Consider the following 20170-nt stretch of genomic DNA (forward strand, 5'->3'; position numbering starts at 1 on the left):
GCCCTACACCTGGCTCCCTGCTCAGTGAGGAGCCTGCTTTTCCCTCTTTCTCTACTGGCTCCCCCTGCATGTGCACTCTCATTCTCTCTGTGTCAAATAAATAAATAAAATCTTAAAAAAATACTTTATTTGAGAGAGAGAGAGAGAGAGCGAGCACATGCACACATGCAAGAGTAAAGGGAGGTGCAGAGGGAGAGGATCTTCAAGCAGATTCCCTGCTAAGCATGGAGCCTTCATGGGACTTGATCTCTCCACCCAGGTGATTGTGACATGAGCCAAAACTACTTAACTGACTGAGCCACCCATGCACACCTATAAGGATAACTTTTTTTTTTTTTAGATTTTATTTATGGGACACCTGGGTGGCTCAGTGGTTGAGCGTCCTGGGTCCTGGGATGGAGACCTGCATGGGACTTCCTGGAGGGAGTCTACTTTTCTCTCTGTGTCTCAAGATTTTTTTTTTTTTTTTTTTAAGATTTTATTTATTTACTCGTGAGAGAGAGAGAGAGAGAGAGAGAGGCAGAGACACAGGCATAGGGAGAAGCAGGCTCTGTGTGGGAAGCCCGATGTGGGACTTGATCTCGGGATCATGGGACATGATCCCGGGATCATGACCTGAGCCAAAGACAGACGCTCAACCACTGAGCCACCCTGGCGTCCCTAAAATTAGTGTAATTAAATTAAATTAATGTAGCCACTGTGAGAACAAGTTGACAATTTCTCAAAACTGAAGTATGGAACTGCCACGTGACTCGGAATCCCACTCTTGTGCATATACTTAAGATAACTGAAAACAAGAGTTCAAAACACACACACACACACATACACAAAAACCTGTATGTGAATATTCACAGCCACATTATTCATAACAGCAAAAAGTGAAGACAACCTAAGCGATCGTCTTAGGACAAATGGATAAACAAATGTGATGATAGCCATTTGAAGGATTCGTTTTAGCCATGAAATGGAATTAAGTACTGAGGCTTGCTTCATGAAACTTAAAAACAGTAAGTCAAAGAGGCTGTAGACGCCACTTTTAGGCAAACGGGCCAGAGCAGTGGAATTCAGAAAGGCCCACCAGGCCACCTGACTACAGATGGGCCGGGCTACAGGGGGACCTACCTTCAACTATGCATCCATAGGCCCTAACTGGCCAACGGGCTACTTACAACTAGTCACAGATACCAGACACGGGAGAATTCTGCAGGTGGCCATAATCCTCATCTGACCCCCTTTAAAAACAGTCCCCACCCACTGCCTCTTTGCAGACTCTCTCCTTCGGGGTCCTGCTGGTCGCTCCCTTGAGGTGACGGTAATAAACTTCCATTTCCTTTGTTCCGCCTCGGTCGAGTCTTTCACCACCTGCGCCACCGGCTTCCACCGGAAGGGGTCGCTCCGTGTTTGGGGGGGGGAGGATGGGTTGCAATCCGATCCAGAGACGCTCCGTGTAGACACCACAGAAGCCAGACACGAAAGACCCTGTATGAACACGGAGTACCTAGGAAATACACATCCGGAGACAAAGCCGCCTAGTGCCTGTGAGGGCATGGCAGTAGCAGGGAATAAAGAGCGACTGCTTACTGGGTAAGGTGCTTCTTTTAAGCGTTGAGGTGGCGATGGCCTACAGAACCTTAGGACTGTATAAAGGCCACTGGAAAAAATTTAAAAATTGGTCCCTGGACTGTACAAAATATTTAAGACAGTGAATTACACGGTAAGTGAATTTCATCTCAATTAAAAGAAAAAAAAAAAACCAGGAAGACAGTACAGGCTATATCCACTCTTTTAACTACCTGATCTAAAAGAAAAAAGAAAAAAAAACACACACACACAAAAAAGGCGAAAAAGTACAAAATGGCGGCGGGCTGACCGGGTCACGTGACCGCCGGTTCTTCCCTGCCCACCCTCCGAAAAGGCGTCTCTTCGGAGCTGGCGCGGAGACACGGCCCGCTCATTGTTGTGGGAAGCTCAGGTAACTCTCCTCAGGCGCGCTCCAGTTCTGGCTGCGCAGCGCAGGCGGCGGGCGTATTGAAGGCGGGCGGGGGAGCGCGCACGTACGACGTCAGCCCGTAAGCGCCGTTCCTCGCGGAGATGGGGGGGGGAAGGCGTGGAGGAAGAGGGGGAAGTTGGCGCATGCGCCTGACGCTGACGGGTTTGAAATGGCCTCGGTGTTAGCCGGGACCCGACTCAGGTGAAGGTCTGGTCCTCGCGGTTGGAGCAGCGGGCGGCGGAGCCGGGGGCCTGACGTCCTGTCGGATCCGCGGAAGGGCCGGGAGTGGCTGTTTCGGTAGCACGGCGTCCGTAGGCCGGCGACGGTGGGGCTCTCGTGGGACTGGGGCGGGAGGGACGCGGTCCCTTTTGTGCGGGTCGGAGCAGGCCCCGCGCGGCAGGCCCCTCCCCCACCGCCTTGTGTTGTCGTCTCCCCTTCCCCTCCGCGGCTCCTCAGGTGCCTCCCGCGCTCCTCCGCCGCGCTGGTCTGCGGTCCCTCCTCACTCCGGAGCCGCCGAGCTTCAGCTTCCCCGCCGCCGGCCCGGGGCGTCGGGCGGCTGGCGGCGGCGCGGGGTTGGGGGGACAGAGGCTCTCGGCCCGGCCCGGCGGGCCGAGGGGACCAGGGCTTTGAGTAGTCCTCTCTTGGCGCTTCGCCCAGTCTCGTGAGACGGAGATTCCGCCTTCTCTGGTCTGCGTCCCGGGAGGAGCTGGGGCTGGGGGAAGATGGATGGCTGAGCTCCGGCCCCTGCGAGTCGCCGGGGAAGGAGGGGGTGCGCGGGCTGAGATCTTCGGCTTCTCTGACTTGTTTTTTTAGGGGGGGAGGGGTCTTAGCGATGGTTCTTCAGGGGGCATCCGTTATTTCAACTGTCTTTTCCCTCGAGGGAGGGGAGAGAAAAGGAGCCCCTCGGCCCTCCCCAGTCCAAGAAAGTAAGGAGATGTACGTTATTTAAATGGTGGCCTTAAATACCTTTATTCAGTGTTTTCATCCCCAGTTTTCATTATTGGTTTCGCCACTTTCAGCCCCCAACATCGCCGAAAGAAACACGCAGGCTCTATTTTCTTTGAACCTGGAGCTGTGTACTTATTAAGAATTGGGTAGATAACAGCACATGGTCTTCCGTTTAAATATGACAGTTTGTAGTCTTCGGAAAGAAGTGCCCTTCCTGTAAGTCGACTCCTCGTTTCGTATGTTGAAATTGGGTGCTTTTGGCGAGCCACTTGATGTAGAATGTTTTTTGCTGCATATCAGGACGTTCGTATATATACCTTGTTATTTATGCAACAACGATCTACGGAGATGTCCTTGACAAACACTTATTTAACAGTACTTTTCACGATATTTATCAGTTTGAGCTTTAAAATGTGGATTCTTTTTCTTAATAGGTCGCTGCTATAGAAAAACAAGTGAAGATTTTTACCCCCCTTTCATCATGGCTCAGTTTGGAGGACAGAAGAATCCGCCATGGGCTACTCAGTTTACAGCCACTGCGGTATCTCAGCCAGGTCAGGCTCCTGAACACATGTACTGTAAACTTGGGGGATGGGGGGAGGACATGTTACAACTATGTGAATCAGGCTCTGTGTGATATTGTAGAATGTTAGCAAATGATGTATCTTCTATTTGTGAAGCTTTTAAAAATTCTTGGATCAACCAGCAAAACGTCTGTTTCACACAGTTTTGATAGTTTTGTATAGTTTTTCAAACATTAAGTTGATTAACTTTTATTTGATTTAATTAGGTTAGCAGCCACTCATTGATTAGAGGTTATCTCATTTGGCACGTTAGTGTGTCAGTAGTCACAAGTTACATTTAAAAAGTAATATATTAAAAGTTTAAGTTTTATGAAAAACTATATATGACTAGCTTTCAGTTGTTTGAATTTAAAGTGAAAAGCCCAATTCTAAAGAATTTATCAAGCAAAGGAAAAAGATGAATAGATGTAAAAGGAGCAAAGGAATGTTGACATTTTCAAAAGGTCAACAAAAATGTGCCATTGAAAGTGTTCCCTTTGCGTCTTTAGAAGATATTTATTTATTTACTTTTTAAAGATTTATTTATTAAGAGAGAGACAGACGTAGGCAGAAAGAGAAGTGGGCTTTCCACAGGGAGCAATATGTGGGACTTGATCTGGGACCCCGGGATCACACCCTGAGCCGTGACAGACGCTCATCAACTGCAGAGCTACCCAGGTGTTCCGGAAGAGATTTTTTTTTTTTAATTAAGGGGAAAATTTTTTTTTTGATTTCTTGACTTACAGTTTGAATCTTACATAATTGTCCCAAAGATTCTACAGAATGAACTTCAGTTTAAGTACCCAGTAAAATTAGTTTATTCTATTAATTTGAGTATATTTTTTTATTTATGACATCTCTAATACTGGTTCTTTACTGCCTTTTACTTAAAATGTCAATTTTAGTAATTCAAAGTTATAGAGACACAATGATCTTCTGGCTTGGGTGTTCTAAAATTGATGGACATGATTAACTTAAGTAGGTGACCTTTCTCCTTAAAGAAATGGATGCTTCTGAGTTTTTATTTTAGTTATTCTTCATTTGGGGAGTTAAATGATTGGTTCTGTAAGCAACTGAAGATATTAAAATAATTATAATAGATTTGAAATAATTATAATAGATTGTGTTTAATTCAGATCTAGGTACTATTTTATGTTAAGTAATGGGGACTCTGGTATTGATTTAGTTTTGATGAAATGGGAATTATTAGCAGTTACTCAGTGTCCAGAAGCAAGTGCTATATACTTTTTTTTCCCCCAAAGATTTTATCTATTCATAAGAGACCTAGAGGCAGAGAGACATAGGCAGAGTGAGAAGCAGGCTCCCTGCAAGGAGCCTGATGGAGGAGTCGATTCCAGGACCCCAGAATCACACCCTGAGCCAAAGGCAGATGCTCAACCACTGAGCCACCCTAGGCGTCCCAAGTGCTATGTACTTGTATTTTGGTAAACTAAACATGGTTTACCTGGGCTTTTTCTGCATAATAATTTGTTTTATTATTTTTTTTTAATTTGTTTTAAATTTATATCTGTGTTATTCAGTAAAATAGCTCTTAATGGCAGAAGCCTGTTATCTGTAGTTATTAACATTTGTATTATAATTAAATTCATATTACACTTTTTTTTTTTTTTTTTTTTAAATGCTGAGGGGATCCCTGGGTGGCTCAGTGGTTTGGCGACTGCCTTCGGCCCAGGGCGTGATCCTGGAGTCCCAGGATCCAGTCCCACATCGAGCTCCCTGCATGGAGCCTGCTCCTCCTCTGCCTGTGTCACTGCCCCCCCCCCCCCCCCCTCTCTCTCTCTCTCTCTCTGTGTCTCTCATGAATAAATAAATAAAATTAAAAAAAAAATTTAAAAATAGTGAAGACACCAGGTGTTTATAAAATTATTAAACTCAAAGTCAATAGTAAATATAGGTCTCCCTTTCCATATTTTCCATAGAGTCCAAATATAAATAATGGGGTTTGTGTAAACAGAGCTTCTATTTGTGCTATAGGAAATTATTTGTGGGTTTTCTTAGACCTTGTTAATCAGAGTTTTTCAAAATCAAATTTTATTGACGTATCATGACTTTAAGTAGTCCAGGTGTTTTGTTAGCATCTGTCTGCCTTTAGCTTTTCTGTAACAATCCTGGAGTAGGTTCTAAATGGAACTCTAGTGATACTGTTTTTAGTAAAATGTTTCATTTCCAGGTGCTATATTTTAGGCTGCTTCCTGAAAGCTTACTGTTTTCTTACCTTCATCTTAAAACCCTTTTTTGTGATTAATCATCTCTTCTTAATAGAGCTGATTTTCAGAGCCACACAAATTTTTGTAAAAGCTAAATTTTCAATCCTGAGGCATTTAATTTTTTTTTTTTTTTTTTAATTTTTATTTATTTATGATAGTCACAGAGAGAGAGAGAGGCAGAGAGACACAGGCAGAGGGAGAAGCAGGCTCCATGCACCGGGAGCCCGACGTGGGATTCGATCCCGGGTCTCCAGGATCGCGCCCTGGGCCAAAGGCAGGCGCCAAACCGCTGCGCCACCCAGGGATCCCCCTGAGGCATTTAAAATGTGTTTTATTTACATCTCCTTTAATTGGAGAACTTTTTTTTTAACTTTATTTTTTTTATTTATTATTTTTTAATAAATTAATTTTTTATTGGTGTTCAATTTACCAACATACAGAATAACACCCAGTGCTCATCCCGTCAAGTGCCCCCTCAGTGCCCGTCACCCATGCATCCCCACCCCCCGCCCTCCTCCCCTTCCACCACTCCTAGTTTTTTTTTTTTAACTTTAAATAATTTCCACACTCAACACGGGGCTTGAACTCACAACTCTGAGATCAGGAGTCACATGCTCCACTGGTAGAGCCAGCCATGCAACCCTAAATGGAGAACATTCTAACCTAATTTTATTGTCTCAGGTTTTCTCCTGGCAGCTTCAAGTTCAATTCGATAAATTTCAACCAAGGACATATAAGGACTTAATTGGGATAATAGTGTAGGTGCCAGTTTTTTACTCTGTTAGAAAAAAAAAATGCACCCTTTGAAAATATGCCTGACATATTAGTATCAGAGGCCAGTCATCAATCAAATGATCGTGGAACAGTAAAAGGTTAACTGAATAATTCAGCTTGAATTAAATATTTTGATTTCTGTGCCTATATTTCTGACTCATTTTGTCTTGAGAGCAGTATGAAAATTACTACTTTTGTATATAACTTAACATGTTTTTATTCAGTTAAAGTGTTCGCTGTTCTATTTTCTAGCAAAGATATTTTGCATTTGTACTAACCTTGAAAATTCTCAACTAACAGTGAAAGAAAGTTTAACTGCATTCACACAGCTGACTTATTTAAAAAATAAAAAGGGGGAAAATAAAAAATAAAACAAAATATATAAAGGGGGCACTTGGCTGGCTCACTTAGAAGAGCATGCGACTTTTGATCTCAGTCATGATTTTGAGCCCGACGTTAGGTGTGTAGAGAGTACTTAACCCTAAAAATTAGATAATATTACAAACTTTAGTAAAAGCATGCATGCTAGCAATATATTGCTGAAATCTGTTGTAAAATTTAAGATTGATATTTGAATTGTTTCGGGTTAATTTTGAATTCTTAGAGGTGTCCTCATCTGTCATCTTTGATTTTCTTTTCCTTTAACCCCCATATTCAGTCATATATCAAATCTTGACTTTTTTCCCCTTTGAAAATGCCTCAGGTATGCTCCATTTTGCATTTATGCCTTGGGCACTTCCTATTTGAATAACTGTCAGTAGCAGCTTTCTCTTGCTTAAAACTCAGGTTCCAAAATCTCTCACCTAACTTTCAGGGTTTTCCTTGCCTTTCCCAAACCTAATCCATAGTGCTTACCGTGGATTCTTAAGTCAGGAAGCTCTTTTTCCCATCTCTCACTTGGTGGATGGTATTACTCTATATTTCGTTCTTTTTTTTTTTTTAATATTTTATTTACTTTTTTTGAGAAAGAGAGCATGAGCAGGGGAGGGGTAGAGGGAGAAGCAGACTCCCTGCTGAGTTGGGAGCCCAATGTGTGGCTTGATCCCAGTACCCTGGAATTGTGACCTGAGCTGATAGCAGACACTTAAACTGACTGAGTCCACTTACGCACCCTGACTAAATCGCAAACTTTTTCTAAGCTGCATGGTACCTGACCTAGTTTTTGTCTCAACAACTTTCTGTAACAGACAAGGAATTTGAGGTCCAGAAAGGTGAAGAAATTTGTTTAGGTTTTACAGATGGTTACAAAAGAGTTAATGTTAGGACATCGGAATTGTGGTTCTTTATCTTCCATTATTCTGAGTCATCTGCTAACGTATCTTTGAGGATTTTAAGAATTCATTTCAAACTCCTTGGGATGGTATTCAGGTTGTTCTGCCTTTCTAGCCCTATATCTCATTTCTCCTACCTTAAAATAATTGTTCTTAATATTTCTCCCTTTTTTCTCTTTTCTAGCTGAAGTCCTATGGTATATATTGAGTGACAGTCATATTTTGTTTTAGAACTTTTAGGTCTGAAAACTTAACAGTTTAACAAGTAAAGAGACATTAAGAATGAGATAGCCAGTGAATCTTTAGATTTTGTTTTTTAAGATTTTATTTATGGGGCACCTCATATGCCTCATTTATGGGGCAGCTCAGTGGATTACGAGTCAGCCTTTGGTTCATGTCATGGTGCTGGGAGCAGGCCTTACGTCAGGCTCCCTGTTCGCGGAGTCTGCTTCTGCCTCTTCCCCTGCTTGTCCTTTCTCTCTCACTCTCCTCAAATACATAAATAAAATCTTTTTTAAAAATTTAAAAAGATTTTATTTATTTATTTATTATTGTTATTTTTTTTAAATTTATGATAGACACACAGAGAGAGAGAGAGAGGCAGAGACACAGGCAGAGGGAGAAGCAGGCTCCATGCACCGGGAGCCCGACGTGGGATTCGATCCCAGGTCTCCAGGATCGCGCCCTGGGCCAAAGGCAGGCGCTAAACTGCTGCGCCACTCAGGGATCCCGAGATTTTATTTATTAAAAGTGTGTACGTGAGAGTGGTGGAGGAGCAGAGGGAAGGGACAAGTAGACTCTGCTGAGCACAGAGTCCAACCTACAGCCCGATCCCATGACCCTGAGATCATGATCTAAGCTGAAATCATGCGTTGGCACTTAAAGTGACTGACCCACCCAGGCAGACCATGACTTTTTTTAAAATTTATTTTTATTTTTTAAATACTAATTAAAACTCAAACTCGTAACCCCAAGATCAATAGTTGAATGCGCCACTCCTGAGCCAGCCAGGTGGCTGACTGATTGAATCTTTTACCTTAAGATTAATTATTTTTTTTTTTTTAAATTTTATTTATTTATTTATTTATGATAGTCACAGAGAGAGAGAGAGAGAGGAGAGACACAGGCAGAGGGAGAAGCAGGTTCCATGCACCGGGAGCCTGATGTGGGATTCGATCCCGGGTCTCCAGGATCGCGCCCCAGGCCAAAGGCAGGCGCCAAACCTCTGCGCCACCCAGGGATCCCCCTTAAGATTAATTATATTGACTAGATATAATTTAGTCAATTTTAGATTTGATGAAAAAATCTTTGCATTTGTATCTGTATATAATCATAATACTGAAGTATGAGAAATGATTTAGCATATTCTGACCTATTTTCTCATCTATTTCTTTTGACCATTTGTAAAACGACTGCATTCTGGCCATAGAGAAACATGAACTAGTTTAGGAGTTAAGACTATAGTGATAAATGTGCTTTCCAACAGGCGCCTGAAGCTAATACCTATCCAGTTGTTTTAAATATGACTTCATTTTTCCTACCTCTATTTTGGCCCAGGTGGCCCTTAAGGCTCATTGTTAATACATACTTTTTTCCCCTCATTCTCTTAGTATTCCTTATTTTTGCTCTGATCCAGTGAGGGCTGTATTAACATCAAACTACAGGCGTCCCTGTTCCTGGGTGGGTCAGTCCTCTAAGTATCTGCCTTTGGCTCAGGTCATGATCTCTATCAAGGTCCTCTCTATCAAGGTCCGCATTGGACTCCCTGCTCAGCAGGGAGCCCGTTTCTCCCTCTGCCACTTACCCTGCTTGTGCTCTTTTCTCTCTCTCAAATAAATAAATAAAATCTTAAAAAATCCTACTGCAAGGCAATGAGTTCCCATCTCTCTATCCTAACTTGAGCATGCAAATCATGTTTATATAATTGTGGTTTTTCTTGCACTATGTGTTTTACGATCTGGGAAATAATTTTGATCTGTTATAGCCGAAAATGTATTGGAAGTAACATTGAAAGTTTGAATATTGGGATACCTGGGTGGCTCAGGGGTTTGGTGCCTGCCTTTGGCCCAGGGCATGGTCCTGGAGGCCTGGGATCGAGTCCCACATTGGGCTCCCTGCATGGAGCCTGCTTCTCCCTATGCCTGTGTCCCTGCCTCTCTCTCTATCTCTGTGTCTCTCATGAATAAATAAATAAAATATGTATATATATTTTTAAAGAAAGTTTGAATATTAACTTTGGGTGGTACAAGACTCTGAAAGAAATGGGGCCGAAAATTGTATGAATAACAGAGGCAATTAGGATAGAAGAAATCCTAGAACATTACAAATAGTGTCTTCATCTGCCTGAAAGGAAGAGTTGATCAATTATTTGAATAATAGCTAGAAGAGACTATAGCCAGGTCCATTAGTTATCACATCCATGGGACTTTAAGAGAGTGGAAGAGCTATCTTATGTAAGGATGTGTTTTGTTTTTTGTGTTTTTTTTTTTTGGCAAAGATTTTATTTATTTATTCATGAGAGACACAGAGAGGGACAGGGAGAGACAGAGGGAGAACCTGGGCCTAAGGCAGGAGGTAAACTGTTAAGCCACCCAGGGATCCCCTTCTGTAAGGATGTTAATCTTTATAGAGATTGTAAGAACTCCATATAACACAGATAATTAATAATTAGTTAAGGCTTTGCCTCTTTGTTACAGAATAGTACTGTCCACTGAGAAGTATTTGCTGCAGTGATGGATGTATTTTATGTCTTCATTGTCTAATTTGCTACCCGCTAGCAACATGGGGCTATTGAGCATGTGGTTATTGTGACTGAGGAACTTCTAGTTTTATTTAATTTTCACTCCTTTAAATTGAATTGGCCACATATGTCTGGTGGCTAGTGTGTCAAACAAGACAATTATAGAAGGATACAATACTTGGAATATGTTATATTTAAAATATACTGAGCCTTAATTTCTTTTTTTTTTATGGGCTTACAATAGAACCTTGCAAACGAGCAGTACATTGACCAATGAGTTATCTGATTGTAAGAAAGTTATCTGTGCATGGGAGCATCAAAGGTTTTGTAGTTGTGTGAAATCTGATCTTCAAAGGATATTGAGATGACATTTAGAGGACACTTACTCATTCGATTTAAAACATGGATTTAGGGATACCTGGGTGGCTCAGCAGTTGAGCGTCTGTCTTTGACTCGGCGTGATCCCATGTCCTGGGATCGAGTCCTGCATCAGGCTCCTTGCGGGGAGCCTGCTTCTCCCTCTGCCTGTATCTCTGCCTCTCTCTGTGTATCTCTTGTGAATAAATAAATAAAATCTTTTTAAAAAAATAAAAAAACCCACTTGGGTTTGTAAGTACTTTAGTAAAATCACAAATTATGAAGAAAATCCCTCACATCTTGTTTTCCTCTCCAAACAGTGTGAGATTGCCTTTTTTTTTTTTTTTTTTTTTTTAAGATTTTATTTATTTATTCATGAGACACACAGAGTGAGAGAGGCAGAGACACAGGCCAAGGGAGAAGCAGGCTCCCCGCAAGGAGCCCAATGGCCCAATGTGAGACTCAATCCCGGATCCCGGGATCACGCCCTGAGCCCAAGGCAGACGGTCAACTGCTGAGCCACCCAGGCGTCCCTGAGATTACTTTTTGAGTATGTATTGGTAGTAGAAATTTCAAATGAGAAAGTAAAAAAAAAAAAAAAAAAAAAAAAAAATGAGAAAGTATTATTTGATCAATGTTTTAACTACTTTTGCAGAAGGTGAAAACATGAAGTTTCTGTCATCAGTTTGAGGGTTTGAATTTTATTTCAGGATGACTTATCTTAGTAAAGATAGAGCACCAAGGTTTAAAGATAATGAGTTTTAAATTTAACAGTGAAAAAAAAAATAAGTTTAACAGTGAATTTGATAAGCTCAAGGGACAACAGAAAAGGGAGAGGTTTTGTGTGTGTGTGTTTTTTTAAGGTTTTATTTATTATTTATTCATGAGAGACACAGAGAGAAAGAGGCAGAGACACAGGTAGAGGGAGAAGCAGGCTCCTTGCAGGGAGCCCGACATGGGACACGATCCTGGGTCTCCAGGATCAGGCCCTGGGCTGAAGGTGGCACTAAACCGCTGAGCCACCAGGGCTGCCCTCTCTTTTGTGTTTTAATGGTGGGTTTCTTGGTATTCAGTAAAAACTATTACTGTATCGTAACACGAGTGTGTTTCGGTCATATGAAGGTGATTTTACTTTCTGTTTTTAAAGATCATTCATTCATTCATGAGATACACAGAGGCAGAGACAGGCAGAGGGAGAAGCAGGCTCCTCCCAGGAAGCCCGATGCCAGCCTTGATCCCCAGACCCAGGATCATGCTCTGAGCCTACGGCAGACACTCAACCGCTGAGCCACCCCAGCATCCCAGTTTTTTTACATTTTAGAAAATGATATAATTTACATTTGTCCTTAAAGGTTTAAAAAATGGTAGCCCTTGAGTTTACTTGTTTACTGGTAAACAAGTGGTCATTTAGGGCTCATTTCATAGGTTTGTCTGTGGAAGTATTGATACACAGTGATAAACAAATCTGTTTCAGAAGGGTCAGAAGACCTTCAGCAATCATTGAATTAGATAAATGAGACTCTTGTACTTTGCATAATTGGAAAAAGATCTCTAGCTGACAAATGTTTGGCCACTTGGGTGGAAAGATTTAGTCAGGGATTGATACCTTTGTACTTTGTAAATTATAGAATTATCTTGCAGAATATTGATTATAATTCACAAGAATGGAGAATGCTCCTTAGAAAAATTCAAGTATAGTTTCTCAGATAACCACAAAAAAGGATATTAATAATGAAATAAACTTTGAGAGTAAAAGTCTCAAATATGAATGATTTTTACAAGAGCTATATTGCTATAAAAAAATAAAAAAATAAAATAAAATAAAAAAAAAAACAAAACAAAAAACAAGAGCTATATTGCAGGTATATAGAAGCCACAACCACATGCACAGTGATTTCACAAAATTTGAATTAACTAGCTAGTGGTTTGACACAACTAGTAGAATGTAAATTTCTTTCCTGTGAATTTCACCTAGCAGTTGAACCCTTCATTATCAACACGCATTGACCCTTGAACACATGGGGTTGAACTGTGTGAGTCCACTTTTATTGAGATTTTTTTTGGTGGGGGGGTGATAAGTACTGTCCTGTAAATGTATTTTCCTTATGATTTTCTCTTTTCTAGCTTACTTTATTGTAAGTAACAGGATATAGGACTCCTCAGTGGCTCAGTTGGTTAAGCATGGACTCTTGATCTCAGCTCAGTTTTGATCTCAGGGTCATGAGTTCAAGTCCTCTCTTGTGCCCCATACCGGGCATGGAGCATACTTTAAAAGGGGGGCGGGGCAGCCTGGGTGGCTCAGTGGTTTAGCGCCACCTTCGGCCCAGGGCGTGATTCTGGAGATCCAGGATCGAGTCCCACGTTGGGCTTCCTGCATGGAGCCTGCTTCTCCCTCTGCCTGTGTCTCTTCCTCTCCCTCTCTCCCTGTGTCTCACATGAATAAGTAAAAATCTTAAAAAAAAAAAAAAAGACTATATAATGCATATAACATACAAAATATATTAACTATTCATATTTCCAGTAAGGCTTCCAGTCAACAGTTGGCTGTTAGTGGTTTTTTGTTTTTAAAGATTTTAATTATGAAAAAGAAAGTGTGGGTGCATGCCCAAGCGCAGAGAAAGAGAAGGACAAGCAGAGTCCATACTGAGGGCAGAGCCCGATGCCGGCTCTATCTTTCAACCCTGAGATCATGACGTGAGCCGAAACTAAGAGTTGGGCACTTAACTGACTGAGCTATGCAAGTGTCCTAGAGATATTTTATTTTCCCTTCTAAATCCAAGGGCAAGGTATAGTGGAGTTGTAAAAATGGAAAGCCACTTAGTCTGATTCACACAAATATTACTGTTTATTTTCAAAGTCCAAGAATGAAAACTTGCAATTGAATACTGAGCAAGTCACATGTTTAGGTAATATTTCTTATAAAGTTTTTCTCTTAAAAAGTCTCAAATATGATGCAGGATCTAAATTTTCAATGGCATATATATGCCATTAAAGTAAATGTTCTGAAATCTGGTAAGTTATGTCAATCCTGAGGGTTTTAATAAAATCTTAAAAAAAAAAAAAGTTTCTTTCAGTAACCTCTGCAGACCCAATGTGGGGCTTGAAGTCATGTTGGCAAGATCAAGAGTAGCATACTTCTCTGAGCCAGTCAGCCCCCCACCCCCGAATTAACTTTAATTAAAAAAAAAAAAAAAAAAAAACCAGGGTGCCTAAATGACTCAGATCGTTAAGCATCTGCCTTTGGCTCCAGTCATGATCTCAGAGTCCTGGGATCTAGCCCCATCGGGCTCCCTACTCAGTGGGAAGTGGGTTTCTCCTTGTTTCTCTGCCCCTTCCCTCGCTTGCGTATGCTTGCTCTTTCTCAAATAAATAACATTTTGTTTTAAAAGATTTGATTTATTTATTCATGAGAGAGGCAGAGACATAGGCAGAGGAAGAAGCAGGCTCCATGCAGGGCACCCAACGTGGGACTTGATCCCAGGACTCCAGGATCATGCCCTGGGCCCAAGGCAGGTGCTCAACCACTAAGCCACCCAGGCATCCCTCAAATAAATAAAATCTTTTTTTTTTTAATGAGCTTTATGTTTTTTCTTTTTTTTTTTCTTTTTTTTTCTTTATGTTTTTTCTATGCTACTGTAGTTCTCTTTTTACTCAGTGTTTCACTTTATGCTATTTTCAGTTTTCTTTCAAAAATCTTTGAACAATAATAATTACAATGCAAAATTTGGGGAGAAATGATAGAAAACGTACAAATGAAAAACTCTTATGACTAAATTCAGTCATTAACTGCTAATACCTGTGAATGGATTTTTTTTTTTTTAAAGTAAATCACTTAAATGAGCTTGAATTCATGACCCTGAGCTTGAATTCATGACCCTGAGATCAAGAGTTCCATGCTCTACAGACTAAAAGCCTGTGAGGTACCCCTGTGGTTTTTTTTTCTTTTTAAGATTTTATTTATTTCAGAGAGTGAGTGAGAGCACAGGGAGGACAGGAGAGGCAGAGGGAAAGAAAATCTTGAGTAGAGTCAGCACTGAGTAGTGGGGCTCAATCCTTTGACCCAAGCTGAAGTCAAGATTTGGATGCTTAGCTGAGTGAGCCACCTCAGTGCCCTTGCCCCTGTATTCTTTTTAGTAATCAAGACATCAGTATGGTCTTAAAGCTTGTATATGCTTGCCTGTGTGTGAATGGTTTACATAGATATAGTACTATATTGTCCTAGAAAAACAGTGTCATCTACAAATCAACTAATTGGTACATTCTTTAATTAGGAATATTTTATCTAAGGCATTGGACTATTGGTAGTTAATTTGGAGGGATTTATTTATTTATAAAAGGTTTTATATATTTATTCATGAGAGAGAGAGAGAGAAAGGCAGACACACAGAAGGAGAAGCAGGGTCCATGCAGGGAGCCCGATTCAGGACTTGATCCTGGGACCACAGAATCACGCCCAGAGCGGAAGACAGATGCTCAACTGCTGAGCCACCCAGGCATCCCAATTTAGGGGGATTTAAAAGTTATATTTCAACTTTCAACTGTGTAGGGAAGTCAAGCACCTTTAACTTCCACATTGTTCTGGGGTCACCTGTAATTTTTTTTATAGTTTCTAATTCATCACACTGACTAAATAGTAGAGAAATGTGTCTGGCATCCTATCTACCTAATGTGAGGCTGCTGTATGATGCCAGGATTCAGAACATCTAAAAATGTAATAAGAAGAAAGATAGACTTTCTGGGATATTGGCTCTGAGTTCTTCTGCTGTGGCAACTTCCAGGATTCTGAAGATTGGTACTAACAGAATGAAACAGCAGATCTGGGGTCAGAGTTCAGGTGGATGAAGGTTGTGGGTATGATATTTGATTCATGGATGCTACTTCTGTCAAATGTATAATCTGCCAATCTTAATTTAAAACACTAATAATTTTTTCCACGATCTTGTGTTTGATGAATATTTTGCTTCTGTTTTCCTAGAATAGTGGTTCTTAACTTTTTTGGGTCCATAATTCTCTTAAAAACTAATAAAAGCTTTAGACTATCTCATCTGCAATTTTGCATACCATTTTGAAAAGGATAACAGGATCCACTGATTAGACTCTGTGTCCTAGATTTCAGTACCTTTTTCTTTACTCTCATTGCAGTTAACATCATTTTGAACTTATGCTGGTATTAAGAGATTCTCCACCTTTTCTGTTTAAATTCATTTAGTTAGTCCTGGTTTCTTCTTTCTGCCCATCTGTGGTATCTGACTTACTGTAAAAACAAGAAAAGATTAATGTGGTAAGGACTTAGGAGATATAGAAATTTTTTGCCCACCTTAGACTTTTCCTTTTCTCCTCCTTTTTTAATTTTTAAAAATTAGTACTTAGGAAAAAAATCAGTATTTTTGCAGGGAGTAATTTGTAATTTCTTTTTTAAAGATTTTAGTTATTTATTCATGAGAGAGAGAGAGAGAGAGAGGCAGAGACACAGGCAGAGGGAGAAGCAGGCCCATGCAGGGAGCCTGACGTGGGACTTGATCCCGGGACTCCAGGATCACGCCCTAGGCTGAAGGCAGGCGCCAAACCGCTGAACCACCCAGGGATCCCCCTGTAATTTTTTTTTAAAAGATTTTATTTATTCACGACAGAGGCAGAGAGAGAAGCAGGCTCCATGCAAGGAGCCCAACTTCGGACTTGATCCTGGGACTCTGGGATTATGCTCTGTGTCAAAGGCAGACGATCAACCACTGAGCCACCCAGGCGTCCCAGTAATTTGTAATTTACAAGAACTGAACTGTTTGTTGGTTTGTTTTGTCTTTAAGCAAAATTAGTTTGAACTTTTTATTTTATTTCATTTTTTTTAGTTTGAACTTTTAAACAACTGATGATGAACCTCACACTTTTTTTTTTTTTTTTTGAAGATTTTATTTATTCATGAGAGACAGAGAGAGACCGAGACATAGGCAGAGGGAGAAGCAGACTCTGTGCAGGGAACCCAATGTGGGACTCCGTCCCAGGACTCCAGGATCACGCCCCGAGCTACCCAGGTGTCCCAGACCTCACACTTCTAAAGATTTTTTGGGATATTCTAGACTAGGTGCTTTGATTAGTTCATTACATTCTCTGTTCTGTTCTTGTAAAACAAAATAATTTTTTCTATAAGGTTGTTAACTAGTAATTATAGAGCCGCATTTTTTCAGGATATTTTCAGATAGAAGCAGGTGTTTTGGAAAAGGGAGTATTCATGTGTAAATACTGCTTTATGGCAATCTTTTAAGATTTAGAATGCTTAGTTGGCATATTAAAGATTCTGAGAAATACTGCAGTAAAAATATGTACTTAATTAGCTATTTCTTAAACTTTTAATTTTTTTTTTATTTTTTTATTTTTATTTTTTTTTTAACTTATGATAGTCACAGAGAGAGAGAGAGAGGCAGAGACACAGGCGGAGGGAGAAGCAGGCTCCATGCACCGGGAGCCCGATGTGGGACTCGATCCCGGGTCTCCAGGATCGCGCCCTGGGCCAAAGGCAGGCACCAAACCGCTGCGCCACCCAGGGATCCCCTATTTCCTAAACTTTTAAAGTAAGCTCTATGCCCATGGGTCTTAAACTCATGACCTTGAGGTCAGGAATTGCATGGTCTACCAGCAAAGCCAGCCAGGCACCCCTCTCTCCTTAGCTTTAAACTTTGGACCTTTTTTTGTTTTGTTTTCCTACTTTAATGTCTTGGGAAGCTAGTCATAATTCTAAGAGATCCAATTTTGGGAACGGTAGTGCTACACACAGTTTTAGTTGATTGCTTTTTTGCATTTGGTCGAATTGTATAAAAACATCAAGCAAAATCTTTCTCATGTTCTCTTAAGCTTTTTAATTCTGTTTAAGCATACATTAAGCATTAAATACCTAAATCTGTCATTCTGAATCCTTTCCCAATTTGGCTTAATGAAATTATAATTTAAAGTCACTGGTTAATTTTGTCTCATTGCTCCATATAGTAGTACATTAAAATTCAAAACTTTGAAATTTGGTCTGTTTCCAAGTTTAAAAAAAAATTTTTTTTTTTAAGATCTTATTTATTTATTCATGAGAGATACTGAGAGAGAGGCAGAGACACAGAGGGAGAAGTAGGCTCCATGCAGGAAGCCTGATGTGGGACTCAACCCCTGGACTTAGGATCACGCCCTAATCCAAAGGCAGACGCTCAACCGCTGAGCCACCCAGGAGTCCCCCCGCCCCCCAATTTTTTTTAATTAAGATTTTGTTTATTTGAGAGGGGGAGAAAGAGAGAGAGAGAGGAAAAGTGCTCCAAGGGAGTGAGAAGCAGACTCCCACTGAGCAGAAAGCCTGATGTGGGGCTCTGTCCTAGGACCCTGAGATCCTGACCTGAGCCGAAGGCAGACACTTAACCAAGTGAGCCACCCAGGCTACCCCTCAAGTTTTAAAAATTTTTATTCATATCTATTTATCTATCTATATATATATTTTAAAGATTTTATTTATTTATTCGCGAGAAACACAGAGAGAGGCAGAGACACAGGCAGAGGGAGAAGCAGGCTCCTAGTGAGTTTAGTGCGGAACTCGATCCCTGTACCCAGGATCATGCCCTAAGCTGAAGGCAGATGCTCAACTGCTGAGCCACCCAGGCGTGGCTCAGCCACCGAGACATCCCAGTTTTGAAATTTTTAATGCAGAGTAGAAGTATATGAAAATTCTGTCCAATGGAAGATTTTAGGGTAGATCACTTTCAGCAACACTGTCTTCAATATAGGATTCTCATCTACTTGAAGATAAAACAGTAAATTCTAGATTATTAAAATAAGACCATTTATTTTCTGCTTTTTCCTAAAAATACTTTTTTTTTTTTAAAGATTTTATTTATTTATTAGGGATCCCTGGGTGGCGCAGCGGTTTGGCGCCTGCCTTTGGCCCAGGGCGCGATCCTGGAGACCTGGGATCAAATCCCACATCGGGCTCCCAGTGCATGGAGCCTGCTTCTCCCTCTGCCTATCTCTCTCTCTCTCTTTTTTTTTTTTTTTTTTAAAGATTTTATTTATTTATTCATGATAGAGAGAGAGAGAGAGGCAGAGACACAGGCAGAGAGAGAAGCAGGCTCCATGCACTGGGAGCCCGACGTGGGATTCGATCCCGGGTCTCCAGGATCGCGCCCTGGGTCAAAGGCAGGCGCCAAACCGCTGCACCACCCAGGGATCCCTATCTCTCTCTCTCTCTGTGACTATCATAAGTAAATAAAAAAAAAAAATTAAAAAAAAATTTAAAAAATAAAGATTTTATTTATTTATTCATTCATGAGAGACACAGAGAGAAAGAGACACAGGCAGAGGGAGAAGCAGGCTCCATGCAGGGAGCCTGATGTGGGGCTTGATCCCGGGACTCCAGAATTGTGCCCTGGGCCGAAGGCGGGCGCTAAACCGCTGAGCCACCCAGGGATCCCCCTAAAAATACTTCTTGAGAGCAATTTAGGCTCTTGGTCTAGGTAAGGTTGGTTATGGTCATTATGTAGTTTAATTTTATAAAATAGTGTTTTTCTGTATCTGTTACGACATTTAGTATAAAGCCACTGGGATTGGGATACCTGGGTGGCTTAAGGGTTGAGCATCTGCGTTTGGCTTAGACCTGGGATCGAGTCCTGAATCAGGCTCCCTGCATGGAGCCTGCTTCTTCCTCTGCCGATGTCTCTGCCTCTCCCTCTCTGTGTCTCTCATGAATAAATAAATAAAATCTTTAAAAAGTAAAATAAAGCCACTGGGATCTAGGGAGGTACATGAATCAGTTAAATTTACCAAGCATTACTGGAATTTTGCTTTAGGTTTTTACTAAACAATGGCAGAACATAATTTATAGCTAAGCACTTATGGAAAATTCCTAGACTGGATCCAAATAATGCTTTTTTTCTCTTTAATCTCATTTTAGCTGCATTGGGTGTCCAACAACCATCACTCCTTGGAGCATCTCCTACCATTTATACACAGCAAACCGCATTAGCAGCAGCAGGCCTGACCACACAAACTCCAGCAAACTATCAGTTAACTCAGACTGCAGCCTTGCAGCAACAGGCTGCAGCTGCTGCAGCTGCATTGCAACAGGTGAGTTTTTATTGAGTTTCAAGATGCGTCTATTAAACTGTCCTATCTGAGTAGCCAGATAATAATTTTAAGAATTAATAATTTTAGGGTTTCTTTTTAAGATTTCTTTATTAGAGGGAGGGAGAGTGCACATGTTTTCGCATGAGCAGAATGAGAGGCAGAGGGAGGGAGAATCAACCTGAAGTATACTGCGTGCTGAGCACAGAGCCTGA

At 41.0% G+C, this 20170-nt stretch overlaps 1 protein-coding gene across 9 annotated transcripts in view; it reads left to right on the forward strand.

Moving 5' to 3' along the window:
- The first annotated feature begins 1429 nt into the window (after positions 1-1429).
- Positions 1430-20170, forward strand: part of CCAR1 (cell division cycle and apoptosis regulator 1) — a 61577-nt gene continuing 42836 nt past the window's right edge. For 2 of the 9 annotated variants that reach the window (XM_072756197.1, XM_072756202.1), the window contains exons 1-3: positions 2121-2191; positions 3373-3492; positions 19786-19958. In XM_072756197.1, coding sequence (XP_072612298.1) covers positions 3420-3492; positions 19786-19958 — 246 coding nt within the window. In that variant the 5' untranslated portion in view covers positions 2121-2191; positions 3373-3419. Of the gene's footprint in view, positions 1585-2099; positions 2316-3009; positions 3155-3372; positions 3493-19785; positions 19959-20170 lie in introns of those variants that run through there. The other 7 variants (XM_072756199.1, XM_072756203.1, XM_072756198.1 and 4 more) reach the window with 6 other exon arrangements.

This window comes from Vulpes vulpes, chromosome 4 (genome assembly GCF_048418805.1).
Source record: "Vulpes vulpes isolate BD-2025 chromosome 4, VulVul3, whole genome shotgun sequence".
Classification (NCBI taxonomy): domain Eukaryota; kingdom Metazoa; phylum Chordata; class Mammalia; order Carnivora; family Canidae; genus Vulpes; species Vulpes vulpes.